The sequence below is a fragment of the Ornithorhynchus anatinus genome, chromosome 12 (assembly GCF_004115215.2).
Source record: "Ornithorhynchus anatinus isolate Pmale09 chromosome 12, mOrnAna1.pri.v4, whole genome shotgun sequence".
Taxonomy (NCBI): Eukaryota; Metazoa; Chordata; class Mammalia; order Monotremata; family Ornithorhynchidae; genus Ornithorhynchus; species Ornithorhynchus anatinus.
In genome coordinates this window covers 59,353,724-59,372,356 of record NC_041739.1, presented here as the reverse complement: position 1 = coordinate 59,372,356, position 18,633 = coordinate 59,353,724, and the positions used below count along the sequence as shown (strand labels likewise).

At 57.8% G+C, this 18,633-nt stretch overlaps 1 protein-coding gene across 3 annotated transcripts in view; it reads left to right on the top strand.

Moving 5' to 3' along the window:
* FRYL (FRY like transcription coactivator) overlaps positions 1 to 18,633 on the top strand; it is a 100,964-nt gene extending 82,331 nt beyond the window's left edge. For 2 of the 3 annotated variants that reach the window (XM_029076425.2, XM_039913802.1), the window contains 12 exons: positions 267 to 275; positions 650 to 853; positions 1,155 to 1,322; positions 3,335 to 3,588; positions 5,938 to 6,145; positions 7,676 to 7,825; positions 9,646 to 9,744; positions 12,073 to 12,138; positions 14,620 to 14,637; positions 15,539 to 15,649; positions 16,512 to 16,699; positions 16,914 to 18,633. In XM_029076425.2, coding sequence (XP_028932258.1) covers positions 267 to 275; positions 650 to 853; positions 1,155 to 1,322; positions 3,335 to 3,588; positions 5,938 to 6,145; positions 7,676 to 7,825; positions 9,646 to 9,744; positions 12,073 to 12,138; positions 14,620 to 14,637; positions 15,539 to 15,649; positions 16,512 to 16,699; positions 16,914 to 17,166 — 1,728 coding nt within the window. In that variant the 3' untranslated portion in view covers positions 17,167 to 18,633. The remainder of the gene's footprint in view (positions 1 to 266; positions 276 to 649; positions 854 to 1,154; positions 1,323 to 3,334; positions 3,589 to 5,937; positions 6,146 to 7,675; positions 7,826 to 9,645; positions 9,745 to 12,072; positions 12,139 to 14,619; positions 14,638 to 15,538; positions 15,650 to 16,511; positions 16,700 to 16,913) is intronic. The other variant, XM_039913803.1, reaches the window with a different exon arrangement.

The window sequence follows — 18,633 nt, the reverse complement described above, 5'->3', positions numbered from 1 at the left end:
TCCTGGTCGGAACCGACGGCCCCTTGGTGGGGAGCCAGACGAAACGCCCCGTGGAGTCGTCGTCCCAAGTGTGCGCTCAGTCTTCTGGCCGCGAGGCTTCTGGGACACTGGCGGATTGGCTGTGGGAACCCGGCTCTGTCTCCAACCTCATGTCCGTCCGGGGAGGGAGACGGATGGCCCCGAGGGGTTTGCCCCTGGCTCTAAGAGGGTTTTCCGTGTTTGTCCTCGTTCTCGCTAACCTGTGTGTTTTCCTTTTTGCTCACCAGGAGCTGCAGGTAAGTTGCAGCCTGGTGCAGTGGCTTGCTTGCCCGTTGTCCCCCGTGGGTCCATCTGTCTGTGCTCTGTAGTCCGCGCGGGCTCGGGTCCTGGCTCCATATGGGCCGGGCGACAGGATTGGGCGGGCCCCAGGCAACGGGGCCACCCAAGAACCAAAGCGGAGCGGCCGAGCCGGGCGTCTCATCCCTCGAGATGCCCCCCTCCCGACCGACCGTCGGCGGGGCGTTGGTCCCAGCTGACTCACCGGGCCGCTGCACTTGGCCTCACGGCGCCTCGAGTCCCCCTGCTCGTTCTGCCTGCGCCGGGGGTGTGCCCATGGGAGTTGTGGGAGTAGGTGTGAGATCCGAGAACTCTGCCTCCCTTCCCTCTCCAGGGCGAAAGCATGGACAACTTCAACTGGGGGGTCCGCCGGCGCTCCCTAGACAGCATCGACAAAGGGGACACCCCCTCCCTGCAGGAATGCCAGTTCTCCAGCAGCACCCCCAGCCTCAACCTGACCAACCAGGAGGACACGGATGAGTCCTCGGAGGAGGAGGCGGCCCTCACGGCCAGTCAGATCCTCTCCCGCACTCAGATGGTAATACCCCGAGGGCGGCGGCACCGGAACCGCTTGGCCGATTCGGGGGCGGCGCCGGAGGGGCCGGGCGGAATCGGCGGGAGCCGTTTGCGGCTGGGATCCGCCGTCTCGGCCCACGCCGCCGGTCTCCGTGGTCGGGGGGCGGGGGGGGGGGGAAGCGCCCCGGTTCCGGGCCCTTGGGCAAGCAGGCTCCGTTTCACCCCAGGCTGGGGGGGGTCCAGGACCCACGCGATCGGCTTCCCGAGATCCGTCCGGGAGAGCGACCGGTGTGATTCCTTTCTCTCCGTTCCCCTTCTCCCAGTTGAGCGGCGAGGCCACCGTCGACGAGACAGGCTCCGACCCGCCCGAGTCCCTGCTGCAGTCTCAGGACTCGGCCAGCAGCGTCGCCCCCGAGGAGGTGCTGCAGATCCCAGACGAGACCCCGCCTATGGAGGCGGCTCTAGATAGCGCTAGCGGCCAGCTGCCTGAGGTGGGGACGGATGGGGACTGGTGCACGGCCGATCTGGGCTCTTTCTAGCTCTCCTCTTCCCCCTTTCTTTTCTTCCCCCGAATTCGCTTCCGTTCCCCTTGATCGTTCCATTCACCTTGGATATTTCTAACCTGTAGGGGTGTCCTCGGTGGAAGCAGCGTCTCCTCGGGCTTCCGGAGCCCAACTTGGGAGACCCCCCCCCCCCCAGGTTAAAAATATTTGCGTGCATGGGGTGGTGCTGGCTAACTTCAGGCTAACGCGTGAAAAATACCTCTCTGGGTGCAGTGTTCATCTCTCCTCCAGTCTTGGCCTCTCTCCGCACTGCCGCTCGTTGAAAATTCTTGTCCTCTTTTGCTCTGTGTTTGGTTTGTGTGATTGGTGCTCTGATTGGGATTCAAACCTCAGGCCAGCTGTGTTAGCAGCGGTTGGGGTCCAGTTTAGGGGTCCTTTCCTAAGGGGCCTCCGACGGCTAGTAGTCTCTTTTTGGAAAGGCCTGTGAGGAGTAAGCCAGATCCCAAGCTCATGACCGACCTAAAATATGTGAGTAGTCCAGTCTTCTCGGTCGTTTGTAAAGATGGTTAAAGAGTGTCCCCTTGCCCGCAGACTAAGGGTCGGGCGGTGAAAGTCACCACCCCCTCCCCGCCCCCGGTTTTCATCGGTCTAAATTGCGTGTGGGAAGTGAACACAGTGTGATGGGTCCAGTGGATGTGGTTGGTCCACGGACTAATCGTGGGACCGGGGGCCCGGTGAACGGAGGGGAATGGGAGCCCCCAGTGGGGTAAGCCCGACCCTCATGCTGTGCTTGAGGCTTGAGTGGGAGCTTCTGGCATGGGCAGCCTCCACCCCCGCATCTCCACCCCCGCATGCCACCCTGAGGTGGGTGGTGGTCCTTACCGGCTGTCCATTTCCTGCTCGGGTAGGGGCCAGCTTTAGAGGTGGACCTCGATCCCCTTGGTCAGCTGGCTTCCAGCCCCGCTTCCCCACCTAGGAGCCAATGGTTGAGCCGTTCCTAACGTCCGTCTGGCAGGGACAGAGAACCGAGGGACTACCTCGCTTCCTCCTCACCGACTGTGCGGTTCAGAGAGAAAAGGCAGTCCAGGCTTCCGGGGCCGCTGCTTCTCTCGGGCAGAGAGCACCAACAGGAATGGGGCCAGTGCCTCGCCAGCCAAGCCAGAGTCCCGGGCCTGCAGGGCGAATGGGTATACGCCATGGCGTGGCCATACCCCCGGGCAGGAAGGCTTGCTCCACCTGTAAGGCTCGGGCGTGGACAGGCTTGAAGCCGAACAGAAGTGCAGCTGGCACAAAGGTGGGGGTAGTTTTCCGGGAGCAGTGGGCCTGGGGAGATGGTCACCCGATAGGAAGGAAAACTATTTTCATTTGCCAAATGCCCCATTTGGGAGAGCCGACCAGACAAGTCCATCTCGAGGTGGGAAGTGGAAATGCCCGGATATTCCCGGGGGAGAAACTGGGGAGATAGTGAGTGAGGCCTCGAGGAGAGGGCCCGGCTCTGGGTGGGTTTCCGAGCCCCGGATTCCAGTCCCAGCTCTGCCTCTGGCCTCCTGGGACTAACCTCATCTAAGATCTCTGAGCCTCAGTTTCTTCATCTGTAAAATGGGGAGAAGATGCCGGCCCACTTACCCTCCTAGATGATGAGCCCCAACCGGGATGGGGACTGGATCCGATCTGATCATTTTATATCCTACGCTTATCTTACGAGCGCTTATTAAATACCATAACTTACTAAACACCATTACCGACTAAAGTCAGAGGGGTGATGGGCATGTCGATCGGTGGCAGGCCGGAGACGTCTCTGTGGGCTAACCAAGGGCAGATCCGGTCCCCTCCCCTCCCTGGGGGGACAGGGCCTGGGAGTGAATGTCAAACCGTAAAACTAACACTGCCGATGCAAAAACTTGCCCATCGCTTTGTCCCTCCGGCTCGAGAGTGGGGCGAGGCCGACCCCCCCCCCCCGACCTCCCTGATCACAAGCAAACCCTGTGCTTGCTCTGCAGGACGGTGGTTCCGTATTAAAGGATGAACAGGTTAGCACTGCCAGTGAAGACACGGGATTGTATGTCATTCAGGACCAGCAAGAGTCTCTTGTCTGTCCGGAGATTCTAGAGCTGGTAGAAAGCACTGAAACGCCCGAGCCTGTGGCTCCAGAAAGCTATCTGGAGTCCATCTGGGAAGAGGATGTCACTCTTGCTCTCAAGGAGCTGGACGAAAGATGTGAAGAGGAAGAAGCTGACTTCCTTGGTGAATCCAGGTGAGAAAGATCTCAATTACGTACGCACAGACTCACGCTCCTCCGTCGCACATATAACACTACCAGCTGGGAGGTTTGTGGAAACCCGATGATAGAAGCTCTAAGTTCTTGTTGCATCCGTCTCTTTGGGCTCCCAGAAGACAGCCATTTTTCTGGCATTCCCGACTGCCTGTATGATTGCGACAAACTTTAGTTTTAATAATGAGATTCCCATTTGGTTCCTTGTAGTCTTAAAACAGTTGTCGAGCAGCAGCGGCCTGCTCGACAGTCTTGTCGAGGTATCCCGACCTGCTGTTGTCCTTTTTACCTAGGCCTACCTGAGGAAAGGTAGGGAGAACACCAAAATGTGCCGAAGGGACCCCTTGGTTCCCGGTGACCAGGCCTCGGGGGGGGGGGGGGGGGGGGGGGGCTTGGACCTTTTGGCCAGAAGCCCTGGCCCTGGATGCTGTGTTCGGATCCGCAGGTGGACTCTGCAGATCTGGAATGGGTCTGGGAGTCTGCCTCCGTAGGGTCCCGCAAGTCCCTACCTGCTGCCCAGGGTTTCTCCCCCCACGCCCCCTCTCCCTCCCCGCACCACGAAATCTCTTGGATTTTGGCAACCTCCTGCAGAGCTGGCACTGAAGGTCCATGAACCTTCTGTCCCGAAGGAGCTCCAACGGGCCTCCAAACCGGGAGACGAAGCAGACGAGATCTTTCTGGACCTCTAACTGAATTGCTAGAGAACAAGCGCTGATTTTCTTGGGGGGTTTAATTATCTCCATGGCCAGCCAGACACAGGCTGCCCGTGCGCCTCTGCCGGGTGCCGTTGGCTGCCTGGTCAGGGAGACGCCGGGAAGACCGACGAGGGACCGGCTCCGTTAGCTTGACCGTGACCACCTTTGCCCTTGACGGTGGCAAAGGACTACTCGGGGCTCGGTCTTGAAGGTGTGGGACTGTGACCTGGAGCAAGGTCGGCAGTGTGAGGGAGACAGGCTGATGACTGGTGGTCAGCCAGCCCGTAGTGTGATGGGACTAGAACCGCGAAGGACCCGACGGCGGTGAGCCAGGAAGAGCTGTCCATTCAGGATCGGGGTACAATTCTGAAGGACCCCGACATATTGGGCTTGCACGGGAGCAGCCTCCCTCTGAGTTGGTACGGACGAGCCCAGAGGGCAGGCAGCATCCTGGGGCCAAAGGAAGCTCAGCAGGTAGCTCTGCCAACCTGGCCGCCCCCCCAGACCATCCTGACCCCAGCTCACCTTCCCAAACTAGAGAGAAAAGCATGGAGATACGAGAGCCCCAGAGCTGAACTGAGGTCTGGGACACATCGGTACCGGAGGATCCGGGTTGGAACGCAGCGTGTTTTGGGAGTGTTAGCTGGGGCGGGGTGAGGGGAATGGAGCAAGAAGGCTCTAAGTTAGATTCAGGAAGAACTTCCTGACTGACCCCAGGTTTTCCTCATCAGACACTGGGACTTGAAAGGGGTTCTGATCCCTGCAGCTCGTCTCGGGCTCACGCACTCCAAACCTGCCCTGGCAATTCAACCCAGACAGCGAACAGGGGTGCAGAGGCCTCAGAGCGGTCAAGGCAGCTCCCCTCCAGTCAGTCAGTCAATCAATAGATCACTAGTATACTCCAAAGGCTACTGTGTCTAAGCACTTAGGGTACAGTAGAGTCAGAAGAAATGATCCCTGCCCTCAAGGAGGCAGATTCAAAAGAGATTACAGCTAGGAGGAAGAGAAGACTGGAAATCTGGATGTGTGGATGAGAGCATGTGAGTGGATACGTCCCGAAGTGCTACCAGCGTGAATAGCACGGGGACGCTGCCCACCATCGACCAGGGGTGGGGCCAGGAGACGCCTCCAAGATGGACTCCACAGAATGGCTTTGCGGAAGAATCGTCTGAGACAAAGCAAGACGAGCACTGCACCCAGGGAAGGCCTGTCAGGCAGTGGGATGTCACCTGCGGGACACACTGGATCCGCCCCGGAAGTCCATAGATTCACAGTGGGGCCCAAGTGTGTGTCGACCAACTTTCCCTCCAGGGCGGTTCCTGGTCCATCTTCACTCCCCCCGGGCACAGCCCGCTGAGCTCGTCAGGCCAGGTCTGCAGCTGCCAGCTAGCGACAGCTGATCCCGGTCCGTCGGTGCCCAAAGATCCTGGGGCTGAAGGCGCTAGTAAAAGCGAGGGCAGGGGTCTAGTCGGGGGTAGTTAGGGCTGAGCGCGGGGCAGCCGGCACGGGGCAGTGGCCGCGGTTTCCGTTTCGTTGCTCGGGTCTGGACGGGGCCGGCCTGACGGGATGCCTGCATTCAAGGCATTTCGATGGCTCGAGCACCGGGGTTCATTGGTCCACGCCTGTGTCTCCGCAGCCCGGACGAGGACGAGCCGGACGGTTTCCCGGATGTGCAGACATCCCCCCCTCCCTCCCCGTTTCTCTCTGCCATATTGGCAGCTTTTCAGCCCGTGACGTACGACGACGAAGAGGAGGCCTGGCGCTGCCACGTCAACCAGATGCTGTCAGACATAGATGGGTCTTGTGCGGTCTTCACGTTCCACGTCTTCTCAAGGCTCTTCCAGGTCAGTGAAGGCTCTGTGCCTGGGGGAGGCGGCTTCCTCGGGGAGCCCCGGCCCCTTACAGGCTAGTTTCAGTCAATCCATCGCTGCTCTTTACCGAGCTGACCGAGTTCCGAGCGCCGTGCTCATGCTTGGGAGAGGCCAACGGCAGCAAGACCCGTGCTCCCTGCCCTCAAGGAGCTTACAGTCTAATCGTTTTCTGTCCTCTCTGCCTGCCTTGGGTTACCGCAGACATGGACCCCTCTGTGCCCAGTCTGTGATCTGCAGGTGGAGGCCTGGACCTCCCCCTTTAAGACTGTAAGCTCGCTGTGGGCAGGGAATGTCACTCTTTATCACTATATTTTACTTTCCCAAGGGGTTGTCTCTCTTTATTGCTGTATTGTATTTTTCAAGCACTTAGTAGAGTAAGCACGCCGTAAATACGATTGAATGAATCAGTGAACGAATGACTCCCACACTCTGCAGGCTCCAGGACTAGGGAGGAAAGAGATCACTGTCTTGTTGCTGTTCTCTCCTCCCTTCCCCCACCGATCCCTCCGGCAGGTTAGCACTGGCTCCTGGACGGGGGAGAGGAGCCAATGTCCAGAGAGTTTCATTGTCAGATCAGGGCGCCCATTGTGAAGCAAGCCCACCCTCCCTCCAAACCTCCACTCCTGCCCAGGGAGGAAGTCCTAACAGGCCGGAGACCCTGCCAACACTGACAGCATTCAACCCTTGTGAGGGCTCACCCCCCTTTGACCTCAGAATCTCACCTCCCCGGGACCGGCTGCGGAAGGTGCTTTGCTCATTTTGCAGGCCTTGTCAGCATTCTCACCGACAAAGCCTTTTTTTAATGGTATTTGTTAAGCCGGGCACTGTTTTAAGTGCAGGGGTAGATACAGGGAGATCATGACCCACGTGGGCTTTGCAGTCTTAATCCATATTTTACAGATGACGTAACTGAGGCACAAAGAAGTGACTTGCTCAAGGTCCCACAGCAGGCAAATGGCAGATCCGGGATTAGAAACCAGGTTCTTCTGACTTCTAGGCCCGTGGTCTATCCACTAGGCCAGGCTGTTTCTCTGAGATCCATCTTTTTTTTTTTCAGGACTTGCTTAGGTTCATTGGTTCACTTAGTGATGTTTATCGAGCACTTGTGCTAAGAGCTTGGGAAAGTTAATTACAATAAAATGGGTAGACCCAACCCCTGACCACAGTGGGACACTCCCTCCTACTTAGACCGTGAACCCAATGTGGGATCTGATTATCTGCCCCAATACCTAGGACAGTGGTTAACATATTGTAAGCACTTAACAAATTCCACAATTATTATTTATTATTATCAAGAAGTATTTGAGGGTAGACACCTTTGTTTCTCAGAACAGGAGGCCTAAAGACTCGTTTGCCCCAAAGGTTAAATAAGGCAAACTTCAGGTGTTTGAAAACGTTCGTCGGGTGTTAAGAAAATGCGTCACGTGTCCCTGCGAGGAGCCCTATCTTTTAGAAGACATTTGCTTATGAAAATTTAAGAGAGAATGTATCTTTCCCCTTCAGGCAATCCAAAGGAAATTTGGGGCTCTCACCAACGAGGCGGTCAATTTCATTGGTGGGAGCCTGCACCATGTCAGAGCCCGATTTCAAAGTTCTCTGGAAGTGATGATGATGTGCTCCGAGTGCCCGACGGTCTTCGTGGATGCCGAGACGGTGAGGAGCGCATGGGGCCAGGGTGGGCCGGGCCGGCGTGGGCCAAGCTGGCCCTGCCTCTCCACCTGGGTGCGAGCATCTTCAGCCGGGGGACCTTCACACTGGGTCGCTGCTCGGCCTTGGCCCCTCGGAGGCGGACGAGCTGGCTGCAGGCTCAGAAATTTGGAAACCTTCGGAGAGCCTCCTGGATGTGCACTGTCCGCTTGGACAGGTGGTCCCACCCTTTGGGCTTTGGGAGCAGGCTGGGGGCAGGGGGCACAGGTGAGAATCCTGCTGCGCTGCAGACTGTGGGAGGGTGGGCTCATGTCTGCAGGTTATCTGCTAAAGCTGCCAGACCCGCAAGCATCTTGCCCACTGCCTACGTTACCTACCTCATTCGATAGTGTTTATTGAGCGCTTACTATGTGCAGAGCATTGTACTAAGCGCTTGGAATGTATAAATCGGTAACAGATAGAGACAGTCCCTGCCCTTTGACGGGCTTACAGTCTAATCAGGGTCGATAATAAAATAACTGTGGTATTTGTTAAGTGCTTACTGTGTACCAGGCACTGTACTAATCAGTGGGGTAGATATAATAATAATAATTTTGGTATTTGCTAAGCGCTTACTATGTGCCAAGCACTGTTCTAAACACTGGGTAGATACAAGTTAATCAGATTGTCCCACGTGGGGCTCATTTTCCAGATGAGGTAACTGAGGCACAGAGAAGTGAAGTGACTTGCCCAAAGTCACACAGCTGATAAGTGGCGGAGTCGGGATTAGAACCCAAGAACTCTGACTCCCAAACCCGTGCTCTTTCCACTGAGCCACACTACTTCTGTAAGATAATCGGTTTGGATACATTTCTTCCTGTTCCACATGGGGCTCACAATCTTAATCCTCATTTTACAGATGAGGTAACTGAGGCACAGAGAAGCTAAGTGACTTGCCCAAGGTCACACAGGAAACAAGTGGAGTGAGCTGGGATTAGAACAAGGTCCTTCTGATTCCTAGACCTGTATCCATGCCCTATCCATTAGGCCACACCGCTTCTCTAATTATCCTCGACTCCTCTCTTTCATTCAACCCGCATATTCAATTAATCACTAAATCCTGCCGGTTCAACCTTCACAACCTCGCCAAAATCCACCGTTTCCTCTCCATCCAAACTGCTACCACACTAATCATTCATTCATTCAATAGTATTTATTGAGCGCTTACTATGTGCAGAGCACTGTACCAAGCGCTTGGAATGGACAAATCAGTAACAGATAGAGACAGTCCCTGCCCTTTGACGGGCTCACAGTCTAATCGGGGGAGACGGACAGACAAAAACAATAGCGATAAGTAGAATCAAGGGGGTGAACATCTCCCTCGGCTCCTTTCTCTGGGCATTCCGTTCATCCGCATACATGCTGCGGGCCCGGGAAGGGACTCAGAACCCCACGGCATCCCCATGGGGAGCGTGGTTAGTGGGACCGGCGGACTCGGCCGCACCGTGGTCCTCGGGGCCACCGTCCGGGGAGAGAACCCTCTGACCCCCAAGCCGAATCCCCTGTCCGAACCCCCCAAGACTCCCCAACGTTCCCCAAGGTCCTGGGCTCAAGAGTCGAATAGGGGAATTCCACTCTCGGGTGGTCTTACCAATCCAGCAGTGTGGGGTTTCAGAACACCGCCTCGGGACTGCCCGCCTGCATGCCAGAGCAGCTGGGAGTGGCTGTGGGAAGTGTTCTGGTCAGCTGGAGTGCACGGTGGCATTTGGTCCCCGGTGTAGCTTTTCTTGACTCTACTGCTAATAATGTGGTGGGGGGTTTGTGTGTGTGTGTATGTGTGTGTCCAGCTGGTGTCATGCGGGCTGCTGGAAACCCTCAAGTTCAGCGTGCTGGAGCTGCAGGAACACCTGGACACCTACAATGCCAAGAGAGAAGCAGCTGAGCAGGTGAGAGGCTCTCCTGTCCGGGCTTCTGGGAGGGGCGGGTCCTTGGGACACCTTCAGCCTACCAGCCCCTCTGCTGGCCGGTGCTCCAGAGGGGCAGGTGTCCCTCGGGTTTCCTGAGCTGTGGCCCCAGAAATGCTCCCTTCTCCTGAGGGGTGGCAGCCCAATCGTCTGGAGTAGGAACAGCCGGGGGTGGGGGCCAGACCTTGGGGGTCTGCCTCCAGCAGGTCTACTTGTCGTTCCCCCAGTTCCATACTCCAGGCATCCTGAGAATGGGTGATGGATCAGGGCTCGCCTCACCCTGCCCTCTGCTACTGCTCATGATTGAAGGTCTTATCAGGCGGCGGGGCCCTCCCCTTACTGCTCTGCAGCTCCCTGGAAGCCCCTGGGCTTTCCCCAAAAAGACCCCAGTGCCTCTAGTTACAGCCGTGGGCCGGACCTCCGACCACCCTGGCACTGGGCCTTTACCAGCCCTTCGGTGTCCTCGGTTCAGAGGGCCCTGGGACCAGAACTTGGCTTTGGGCACACGCCCTGTGTGGGCCAAAAGGCTGGTGGCTCCCTGTTGTTCCCGGGAGCCCATCCGGGGCGAGCTCAGGCGAGGGCTCTGCCTGGCAGCCCCGTCCGCTCAGAGATCAGCAGCGGGTTTTCTTCCGTGGCACTGTCAGAGCCCAGCCCCGGGCCCACTTCTGCCAGAGTGATGGGGGCAGAGGCAGTGGTCACGAATCCCACCATCGCTTAGCGCAAGGATTTCAGGTGCGGGAGCCCATACGACCCTGGGGTCTGCTGGCAAAGGGACTTAGAAGACCTCTGTTGATTTGATCCAAGGTTGAGCTCTCGCAGCCTGGGCACGGCAAACCCTCATGGGACCTGATTTCCTGGGGACCACATTTTCTTGACCGTCATGGGGGGCAGGGGTGGAACATCCTGGTCTGGACCCATCAGGCAGCTCCTAGGCAGTGGGGTAGCACGGAGAGCCAACCTGCCGCCCCTCGGGGAACTCAGGCAGCTGGCTGGTGCTGTGCCCCACCTGGGCAGGACTCCTCGCTCCCAAACCCGGATGGCCCTTTCAGTCACTGGCCCACCGGTGGGCTCACCGGCTAACTGGGCAACTGTAAATGGCACTACTTCCCCAGGTTCGTGCAGACCCACCCGCCTTTGCCACCTTCCCCCTTGGCAGCACTTCGTACAGGTCTAGAGGCGCCATGAGCAGGTGGTCTCGGGCTTGGGGCGGGGGTCCCCTTAGCCCTGAAAATGGGCCGGGGTGAGATGAGATGGTATGGGATTGGATATCTGATGTGGTCTTGAAGTCTTGGGGTCGGGGAAAGGATCTTGGGTCTGTGGGCTTTCTGCCCCTGATTAAAGCTGACACCACAAGCCCCCCTAAGAGATTCCACCTCTCCCGGGAAGCAGGCAGACCTGGTTAATTCACTAAGCAGCCTTTTATCCAATTGAGCAGATGGGAAGTCTCATCTCCCATTTCCCAGCCTTGCCAGGATAAAAAAATAAAAGCGGGGTTAGGTAGAGGTCAGTGAGCGTTCCAGTGAGACCTGAATTGCGAAGCCACCGAGGGCTCCTCTGGAGCCCTCCGATGTCTAAAGTGGATGTGGTTGTGGTCAGAGGGAATTCCTTCCCTCCACCCCCAGTTCTGCACCCAAAGAGTCCTCTGCATCCCAGGCATTTGGAACAGAGATTCGGAGGGATGGCGAGGTTGGGCTGATCTGTTTAACGCTCTTGAGGAATAGTCATTTCTTAATGACCCGAAGCCATGTGGAGGCTTCTCTTCCTGGACTGACGTCTGCAGAGAGACGCACTGAGGAGATGGGCCGAGGGCTGCCCGGATCTTGGCACTGTAAATTACAGTGGTCTATACATAGTTCCTGACATTGGTGTGGAAACTAATGAGGGAACACTGAACCATTATTCTCTGGGCATTGAAAGAAGGGAGAAAAGGAGTAGCCTGACTCTCTCCTTCCTGAATGTCAGGGAGAGTCAGAAATTCACTGAAGGTATTACACTCAGAAATCCACTGAAAATATTACTCCACCCTTTCTCCCTCTCATTTGTCCCCCACGAAGAGGAGAACGGGTCCTGTTCAGGGTAGGGAGATGGGTGGGGCTGAGGCGGGGAGGGTGGTCAGGGCCATCGACCGGAGAATAGCCAACATCGGACCACTGACAGGGCAGCAAATGTCCGGGCCTGAAGGAGGCAGGGAAGGCCAGACAAAAGAAATAGGGTGGTGAACGGACTCCAGGTTCAGGCAGGCTGGGGAATGTCCCCCCAGGGCCGGGGGTGGGGGCCCGGGCCTCACCAGAGCTGCATCTGTCCTTTCAGTGGCTGGACAACTGCAAGAGGACCTTTGGGGTAGATGGCGGCCGCCAGGTCAATCCGGACACACAGGTAACTCACGGACCAAGGGAACTCTGGGGCTATCTTCCCTGGGTGACCTGGGCGGGGGAGGAACCTTCAGAGAATAAACCTTTTCATTTCGGTTATCAGAATCAATCCCCGAGAGAGGTGGATGGTTTCTTCTGAAATATGGGCTTTGTAATGAAAAATTCTGATGAATGAAAAGCAAGCCACCGCCAGCCACCGCTGCTGGCTGGGCCTAATCATCTTCCCCGGGTAAGCGCTAGAGATAGCATCTGGGTGCCCGGGCCGGGCTGGGCCGCCGCCGCCTCCAGAGCCGCGGCCTCGCAGAGGAGCCAGATTAGTATTCTGCCCCGGTGCTCTGCAGACGAGGACTGTCTGGCCAGAAAGCCAAACCTGATACTGTGAGCGCCGGACAAATGCATAAAACTCATTGGGGAGGAATTGTTTTAATAAGGGAACTGTTGCCAAGCAGCCCGGTCATCTGTGTCCTACCTCGTGTGAAAGAACGGTGACGGGGTCAGTCTTCCCGAGGTGCGCTCACGGGCCAAAAACACCTGTGGCTTCCCTGTCCCGCCACGTTGCTGGTTTAGGGAGGTGACTGAGGGTTTTCCCAGGCCTTCCTTCTAGCCGTGAGAGGGGCCGGGGTGGGGTGGCTTGTGGCCAGGAGGGAGCCAGGTTCAAGGAGCATTGGGAGTGGAGGGTGGGGGAGTAGCCGGGACTCCCTGCATGGGATCGAGGGCCAGGCTGGCTTTTCCGGGGACCCGAATAGGGTGCCGAGTCCACTGGGGAGGGGACTGAGGTGTGAGTGGGAGCATCTGATGCTCGTCCTCGCTGCTGTGGACAGGCAGGGACACCTGAGTAAACCGACCCCGGAAGCGCTGGACCACGTGGCCCAGCCTGCATGGCTTTTCTCCCCGGCTACTGCACGAGGCCGTTTCCCCCCTGCCCTTGGGTCCTTCCCCGGTCCCCTCACCCAGTTCGTCCGACTTGTAAAATGATGAAAGGGCTTTGGGTAACTCCAAAATCTCTTGGAAAAATGTTGATATTTTGAATCAAGTTTTTCTAAATAATAATATGGTATTTGCTAAGCGCTTACTGTGTGCCAAGCACTGTTCTAACTGCTGGGATAAATACAAGGTAATCAGGTTGCCCCACATGGGGCTCACAGTCTTGATCCCCATTTACAGATGAGGTAACTGAGGCACAGATAAGTGAAGTATTTTGCCCAAAGTCGCACACCAGACAAGTGGCGGAACGGGATTAGGACCCACGTCCTGTGACTCCCAAGCCCCTGCTCTTTCCACTAAGCCACGCCACCTCTCTGAATAGAGCCAAGGTGATTAGGGCCCCAAAATGAACCTGCCTGCAGTGCTGCCTGGGTTCCCTCCCCACCGTGCAGTGAGGAGCCCCGGGGGTGATTAGATCCTCATCACACATCACTCATTTGAGCAAAGCCCGAGCCCAACAGGAAAGGGAGCGACCAGAAACAGCCAGTTCGCTGCTGGGCTTCCAGACGCTAGGCTAAGGGATACCCGGGCCAGGCAGCAAGTACCGCCCCCACCCCCTCCCCGGCTCAGGGCTGACTTGGGCCAGAAGTTGCTGTCCGGGACCCTTTCCTCAAGGAAAAGGCACAGCTGAGCCAGACAGAAACCCTCCCGCCTCAGTAGGCCTGCTCCTCCCGGAGCAGCCGGCAGCCCTGGCGGGGATCATCGCATACTTCTGCCCCCCATCTTCCCTGTCCACCCGTTTCTCCTCCAAAGGGAAATGGACAGAGATCTCTGAGAGAGGTAGCCACTAGCCTTGGGGCTTCCTGAGTCGCCATCACCCTGAGAGACTCCGTAGCTTCTGGGAGAGGGCTGGAGCGTGAGAACCAAGGCCTCACCATGAAGAGAGATGGGTGCCTGGCAAGCGTTCGCCTCCACCTCATCCCGATCCGGTGCAGCCTCCACCGCAGCCCACTGGCTAGTGGCAGAGGCATCACCTTCCTCCAACTGGGGCCAGTCAAGCGGCCCCTTGGCACGCCCTCAGTTAAAACTGGCCCTCGCTCGACAACAGCCTCCAATTCCCCCCCGGGAGTGCTTGGTGGCTAAGGGCTCGGGAGTGGCTCCGGGCCCGGGGGTCAGGGCGGGACATTATCCTCTGGTGATGGGGAAAAGGACCTAGGTCCGAGCCGATCCTCGTGCCCTGCAGTGGCTCACCGCCTGCTTGTGTCTCCTCCCCTGACATTTTGGAGCCGTTAAGATAGGAGGGGCAGGTCCTGTGTATAGCCTCCCAGGTCCCCCGCCTCCAATCACTGTAATTCTGAAGGAAGAGACTGAGCGCTGTCATCGCCGGGATCGTTCTGATTGGTTCGATGATTTATATGTTGCTGGCTGTTGGGGGAAGACAGACCCGTTTCTTCCAGTTTGTTTCTCTGAAGCATCTGTGACCCTTCCCAAATGACTCCCCACTAATTGTCGGTCTTTTTCTTCCTTTGTATTCTTGTGACCTGCTCACCTTCTTGCTTAGCAAATGGAAATTCTAGCAGTAAGTGATGCATCTTGATTTATAGACCGTTTACCCACGCCGGCCCCCAGCCTGGCCCTCCTCTGTCTCCCGGCCGGCCCTGACCTCGCCGCCCTGACCGGCCAGAGACACCTCTTCTTCCCCCCTCCTCCCCTCTCTGACCTTACCCCAGCCTCGCGCCACCACCATTTTGCCCTGTCCTAACCCCTAAAGCATTGTGTTCCTTCGTAGAAATGGAGTTCAGGGAGTGGGTATTCGGTTCAACTGGAAGTTGCTTTTTTTCCCTATAAAGTAGTAAAATTAACATACCTTCTAGTTAGTAGTGAGTTGGTGGGGTTTTATTTCTTTAAAAAGAAAAGGCAAGGGCATTCATTCTGTCTGGTTTCATACAATCTGATATTCTTTAGAAAAAAAAAATAGTGCTTGAAGGAAATGGCTTTTGTTATGCCCTTGTAGGGAAGGAGTCCCCAGCTGTCTCTTGGGCTGTTGGGAAACTGAAAGTCCGAGCTCTGGGCCGGGTTCGTTTAGGCTGGAGAAAAACCCGGGAACTTTGACTATCTGGGCTCCCTGGCTCATCTCTAACGGATGGTTGAAACCATTTGAAGAGCTCCTACGTTTTTCTTGTGGAAAAGGCACTTGTCCCAAAAAGCAAGTACGAAGGCTGCCAAGGAAAGGAAGCAGCCGGAGTCTGGGCTTGAAATTCCTTCCCAAACGCGTCTGTCTCCCCGCCTTTCATCCGCTTCTCCGCACATTAACTCGTTAAGTCTTCCCAGCGTTCCCCTCTCGGCGGCGAACAAGTAACTCAGTGCCAGATCCGCGCGGGGGAAGGCTGGCCCTAACTGGTCCCGGGCGGGCGTGACACGGGCATGGCGCGGGCGGGTGCGGGCCCCGGGCGCGCTGAGCCGAGGCTGCTCGTTTCCAGGAGTTGGAGCTGTGTCGGAGGTTGTACAAGCTGCACTTCCAGCTGTTGCTTCTGTTCCAAGCCTACTGCAAACTGACTGGCCAGGTCGATGCCATCCGCAATGAGGCCGAGGTAAGGACTCACCTCAGCATTTAGTGCAGTGCCTGACACAGAGTGAGCGCTTAAAAAATACCATCAAAAAAAAGATAGGCATCAGAGGCGCTGGGTGGGAACGGGCATCCCAGCTCGCGGGTCTGCTCGGACCGGACGAGATTCCTGAGGGGCGGCACCTTCCGCCGACCGGGGCGTTCTTGGAGCGAGTCGTTGCCCGGGCCCGGGAGGGCCAAATCTCGCTGATTCGCAGACCACCGCGAGCCTCGTTAGCAGGTTCGGAATCAGCCTCCCGCCAGCCTCCGGCGGGCTCGAGAGGTTCGGCGGCTCCGGAGCAGCAGGCGATGTTTCCTAATCAAGCACCGAACAAAAGCCATCAGAGCCAATCAAGGCCCTGAGATTGCATTGCAGAGCCTGTTAACGTCTCCTCCGTGTGCTTTTGCAATGTTTATTTCGGGCCTGCCGGCAGGGGCCGGGCCAAAGCCCCCGCAGCGTGTTCAGCTGGGCATCGGGGTTTGGCTGGATGTGGGACCCCCAAGGGACCCTCTCAATCTGTCAGGCCAGGCAAAATGCCGGTCCCTCGTTTGAAATGAACGTGGCATGGGCCGATTCCTGGGTGGAAGGAAGGAGACTTTTGGCCCTTTTTCGGGCCGGGGTCCCGCCCAACCATCCGTCTTGCTTCCGATTGACGCCCTCTCCCCCACTCCCTGCTCCCCATCTCATTGACGAAAGAGAGGCTGTTCAGCAGTAGAAATTCCCACTCCATCTAAATCCTCCCAGCCCGTGAAATCCCCTCTTTTGCCGGCTTTGTGGGGGCCCCGGGGGGATTGGTGGACGAGGCCCCCGAGGGTCAGAGGTCGTCAGTCCCTGTCATTTGTTTCAGGTCATTAACATGTCGGAGGAGCTGGCTCAGCTGGAGAGCTGTCTCAAAGCAGCCGAGTTGGCCTCACGCAACGGGGAAGGTCCCGAGGTCCCGGCCGAGGTTTCCATGGAAACAGCCATCCACGCGCTCCTCGAGTCCCTGCGGAACCACGATTTTGGGGCCGCCGTGGCCCAGGTCAAGGCTTTCAGGTAACGAGGAGGCGGCTCCTGGGTGGACACCAGCGGGGGGTGGCTGGCGTCTCGGCCCCGCCTCCGTCTCCTTCACGGGCACGGATCCCACGTTGCCCGGGCTGCTGCGCTTCCCAGGCCCGTGGCGAGAGAGCGGGGCTCGCGCCACGGGTCGGCTGGCCGGGGACCGGCCTACACCCAGGTCGGTCACCCCGGGAAACCTTTGCGTCGGCAGGTCGCTGTGGCCCAATGACCTGTTCGGCAGTTCCGAGGATGACCCCGTCCAGACGCTGTTACACATCTACTTCCGCCATCAGACGCTGGGCCAGACGGGCAGCTTGGCGGTGCTGGGATCCAACCTGGACATGTCAGAAGCCAGCTCCAAGCTGATGGAGCTGAATCTGGACCTCCGCAACTGCCTCCGCACGGCGCAGGCCTGCCGGCTGCTGGCCTCGGCCCGGCCCGGCCCGGGACCGGACCGCAGCTGAGGACTCGCCTCGCGGTCGCATCAAGCACCTTTCAGAAACTTGCCCCCGGCTGCCTCCCACCCCCACCCCAACCCCCGCCCTCCCGGGCGCCGAGGGGACCGCCTAGGTCCGGGGCCCGGCGGGAAACCGCGAGCCCCGGCCGGGGCCCAACAGACCAGGAGTGCCTGCTTCCTGCCCTCCCGCCCACAGCAGGAACTGTCTTAACCCGACCACGAGTCAGCGTGCGAGCAAAGAGAAGGGCTAGTGGCTCCCCCGGCCGCCCCGGTGGCGTTGACCACCGCAGGAGCGATGCTGAGAGTTGCAGGAAGGGTCCCGGGCCACAGGAGTGGAAAACAGGGAGCGAGGGCCGGTCGCGGCCCTGCCCGTCCGCCCGCCCGCCGCACCCCGACCCCGTGCTGCTGGGGTATGCGAGCAGGGTGACGTCATTGATCCCAGGTGGTTGGGTGGCGGGGCGGGGGGGATGCGTGTGCGTGTGTGTGTGTGTGCGTGTGTGCGCGCGCGTGGGTCCGTGAGGAATTTTGTGTGTGAGCAAGTTGGGGAGTGTGGCCATATCCAGGTATGGATGGATGTCTGTCGATAAAAGTCTCAGAGCATGCCGAAAAGCACTGCAAGATTATTTTTGAAGAAATTTTATTTTATTAGATCTAACTCCTCCTAGCGTGTACATGTAAGGACACTGAATAATATTTTAAAGCTGGGCTTTCCCAGGGTTTCTAAAAGAAATAATATATCTGTTAACTTTATTGGAATGCTGCTCAGCTCTCTGACCAGTGCTCACGTGACAGTTCCTGATAACAACTAACCAAAGTAGCTACCTGCAGAGACTTTAAACTGTACATGGCACACGTGTGCTGCCCCTCCACCAATCTCCCTAGAAGGTAACTTATTTTATTCTGTAAATACTCCAGAATCTGTATAGAAACCAGTATTTTTCTTGAACAACTGTGCGACGCACTGTTCTACAAGCAGAGGCGGCCCCGGTCCCCTCGGGCGCACGGATGCTCGGCGTCACCGAGGAGCGAGATGAGGGGGAAGGAAGGAAGAAGGAAGGCCGACCGGCTGCCGGAGCCCCCTCCCCTCGGCCGCCCAAGCACGCCGCCTCGTATTTTCCGCCCCTTCTCCCCGCGCCGTGACCGACGGTGGAGCGTTTCAGTGGGCACCACGAGTTCGGAATGTACGGAGGGGAGGCCGGGCCAAGCGAGGGCCGCGGACCCCCTCCCGCCCCGAGCTGGTGCCGGAACGAGGCCGCGGTGGCCCGCCCACCCACCCACCCATAATCACTGTATCGTCTGGCCCCGACCGCGTGGAATTACGTCGATGGCTCCGTGGGATGGCAGGGACGTCTTCATTATTTAATGACTGCGGGTGGGCCTCTCTAATGCTGCGTTTTCCCTTCGTTTTCCATCACTCCCATCCCTCCTCACCGCCCCGCCTTTCGTTTTTGTTAATAAAAGCACCGTAGCTCTC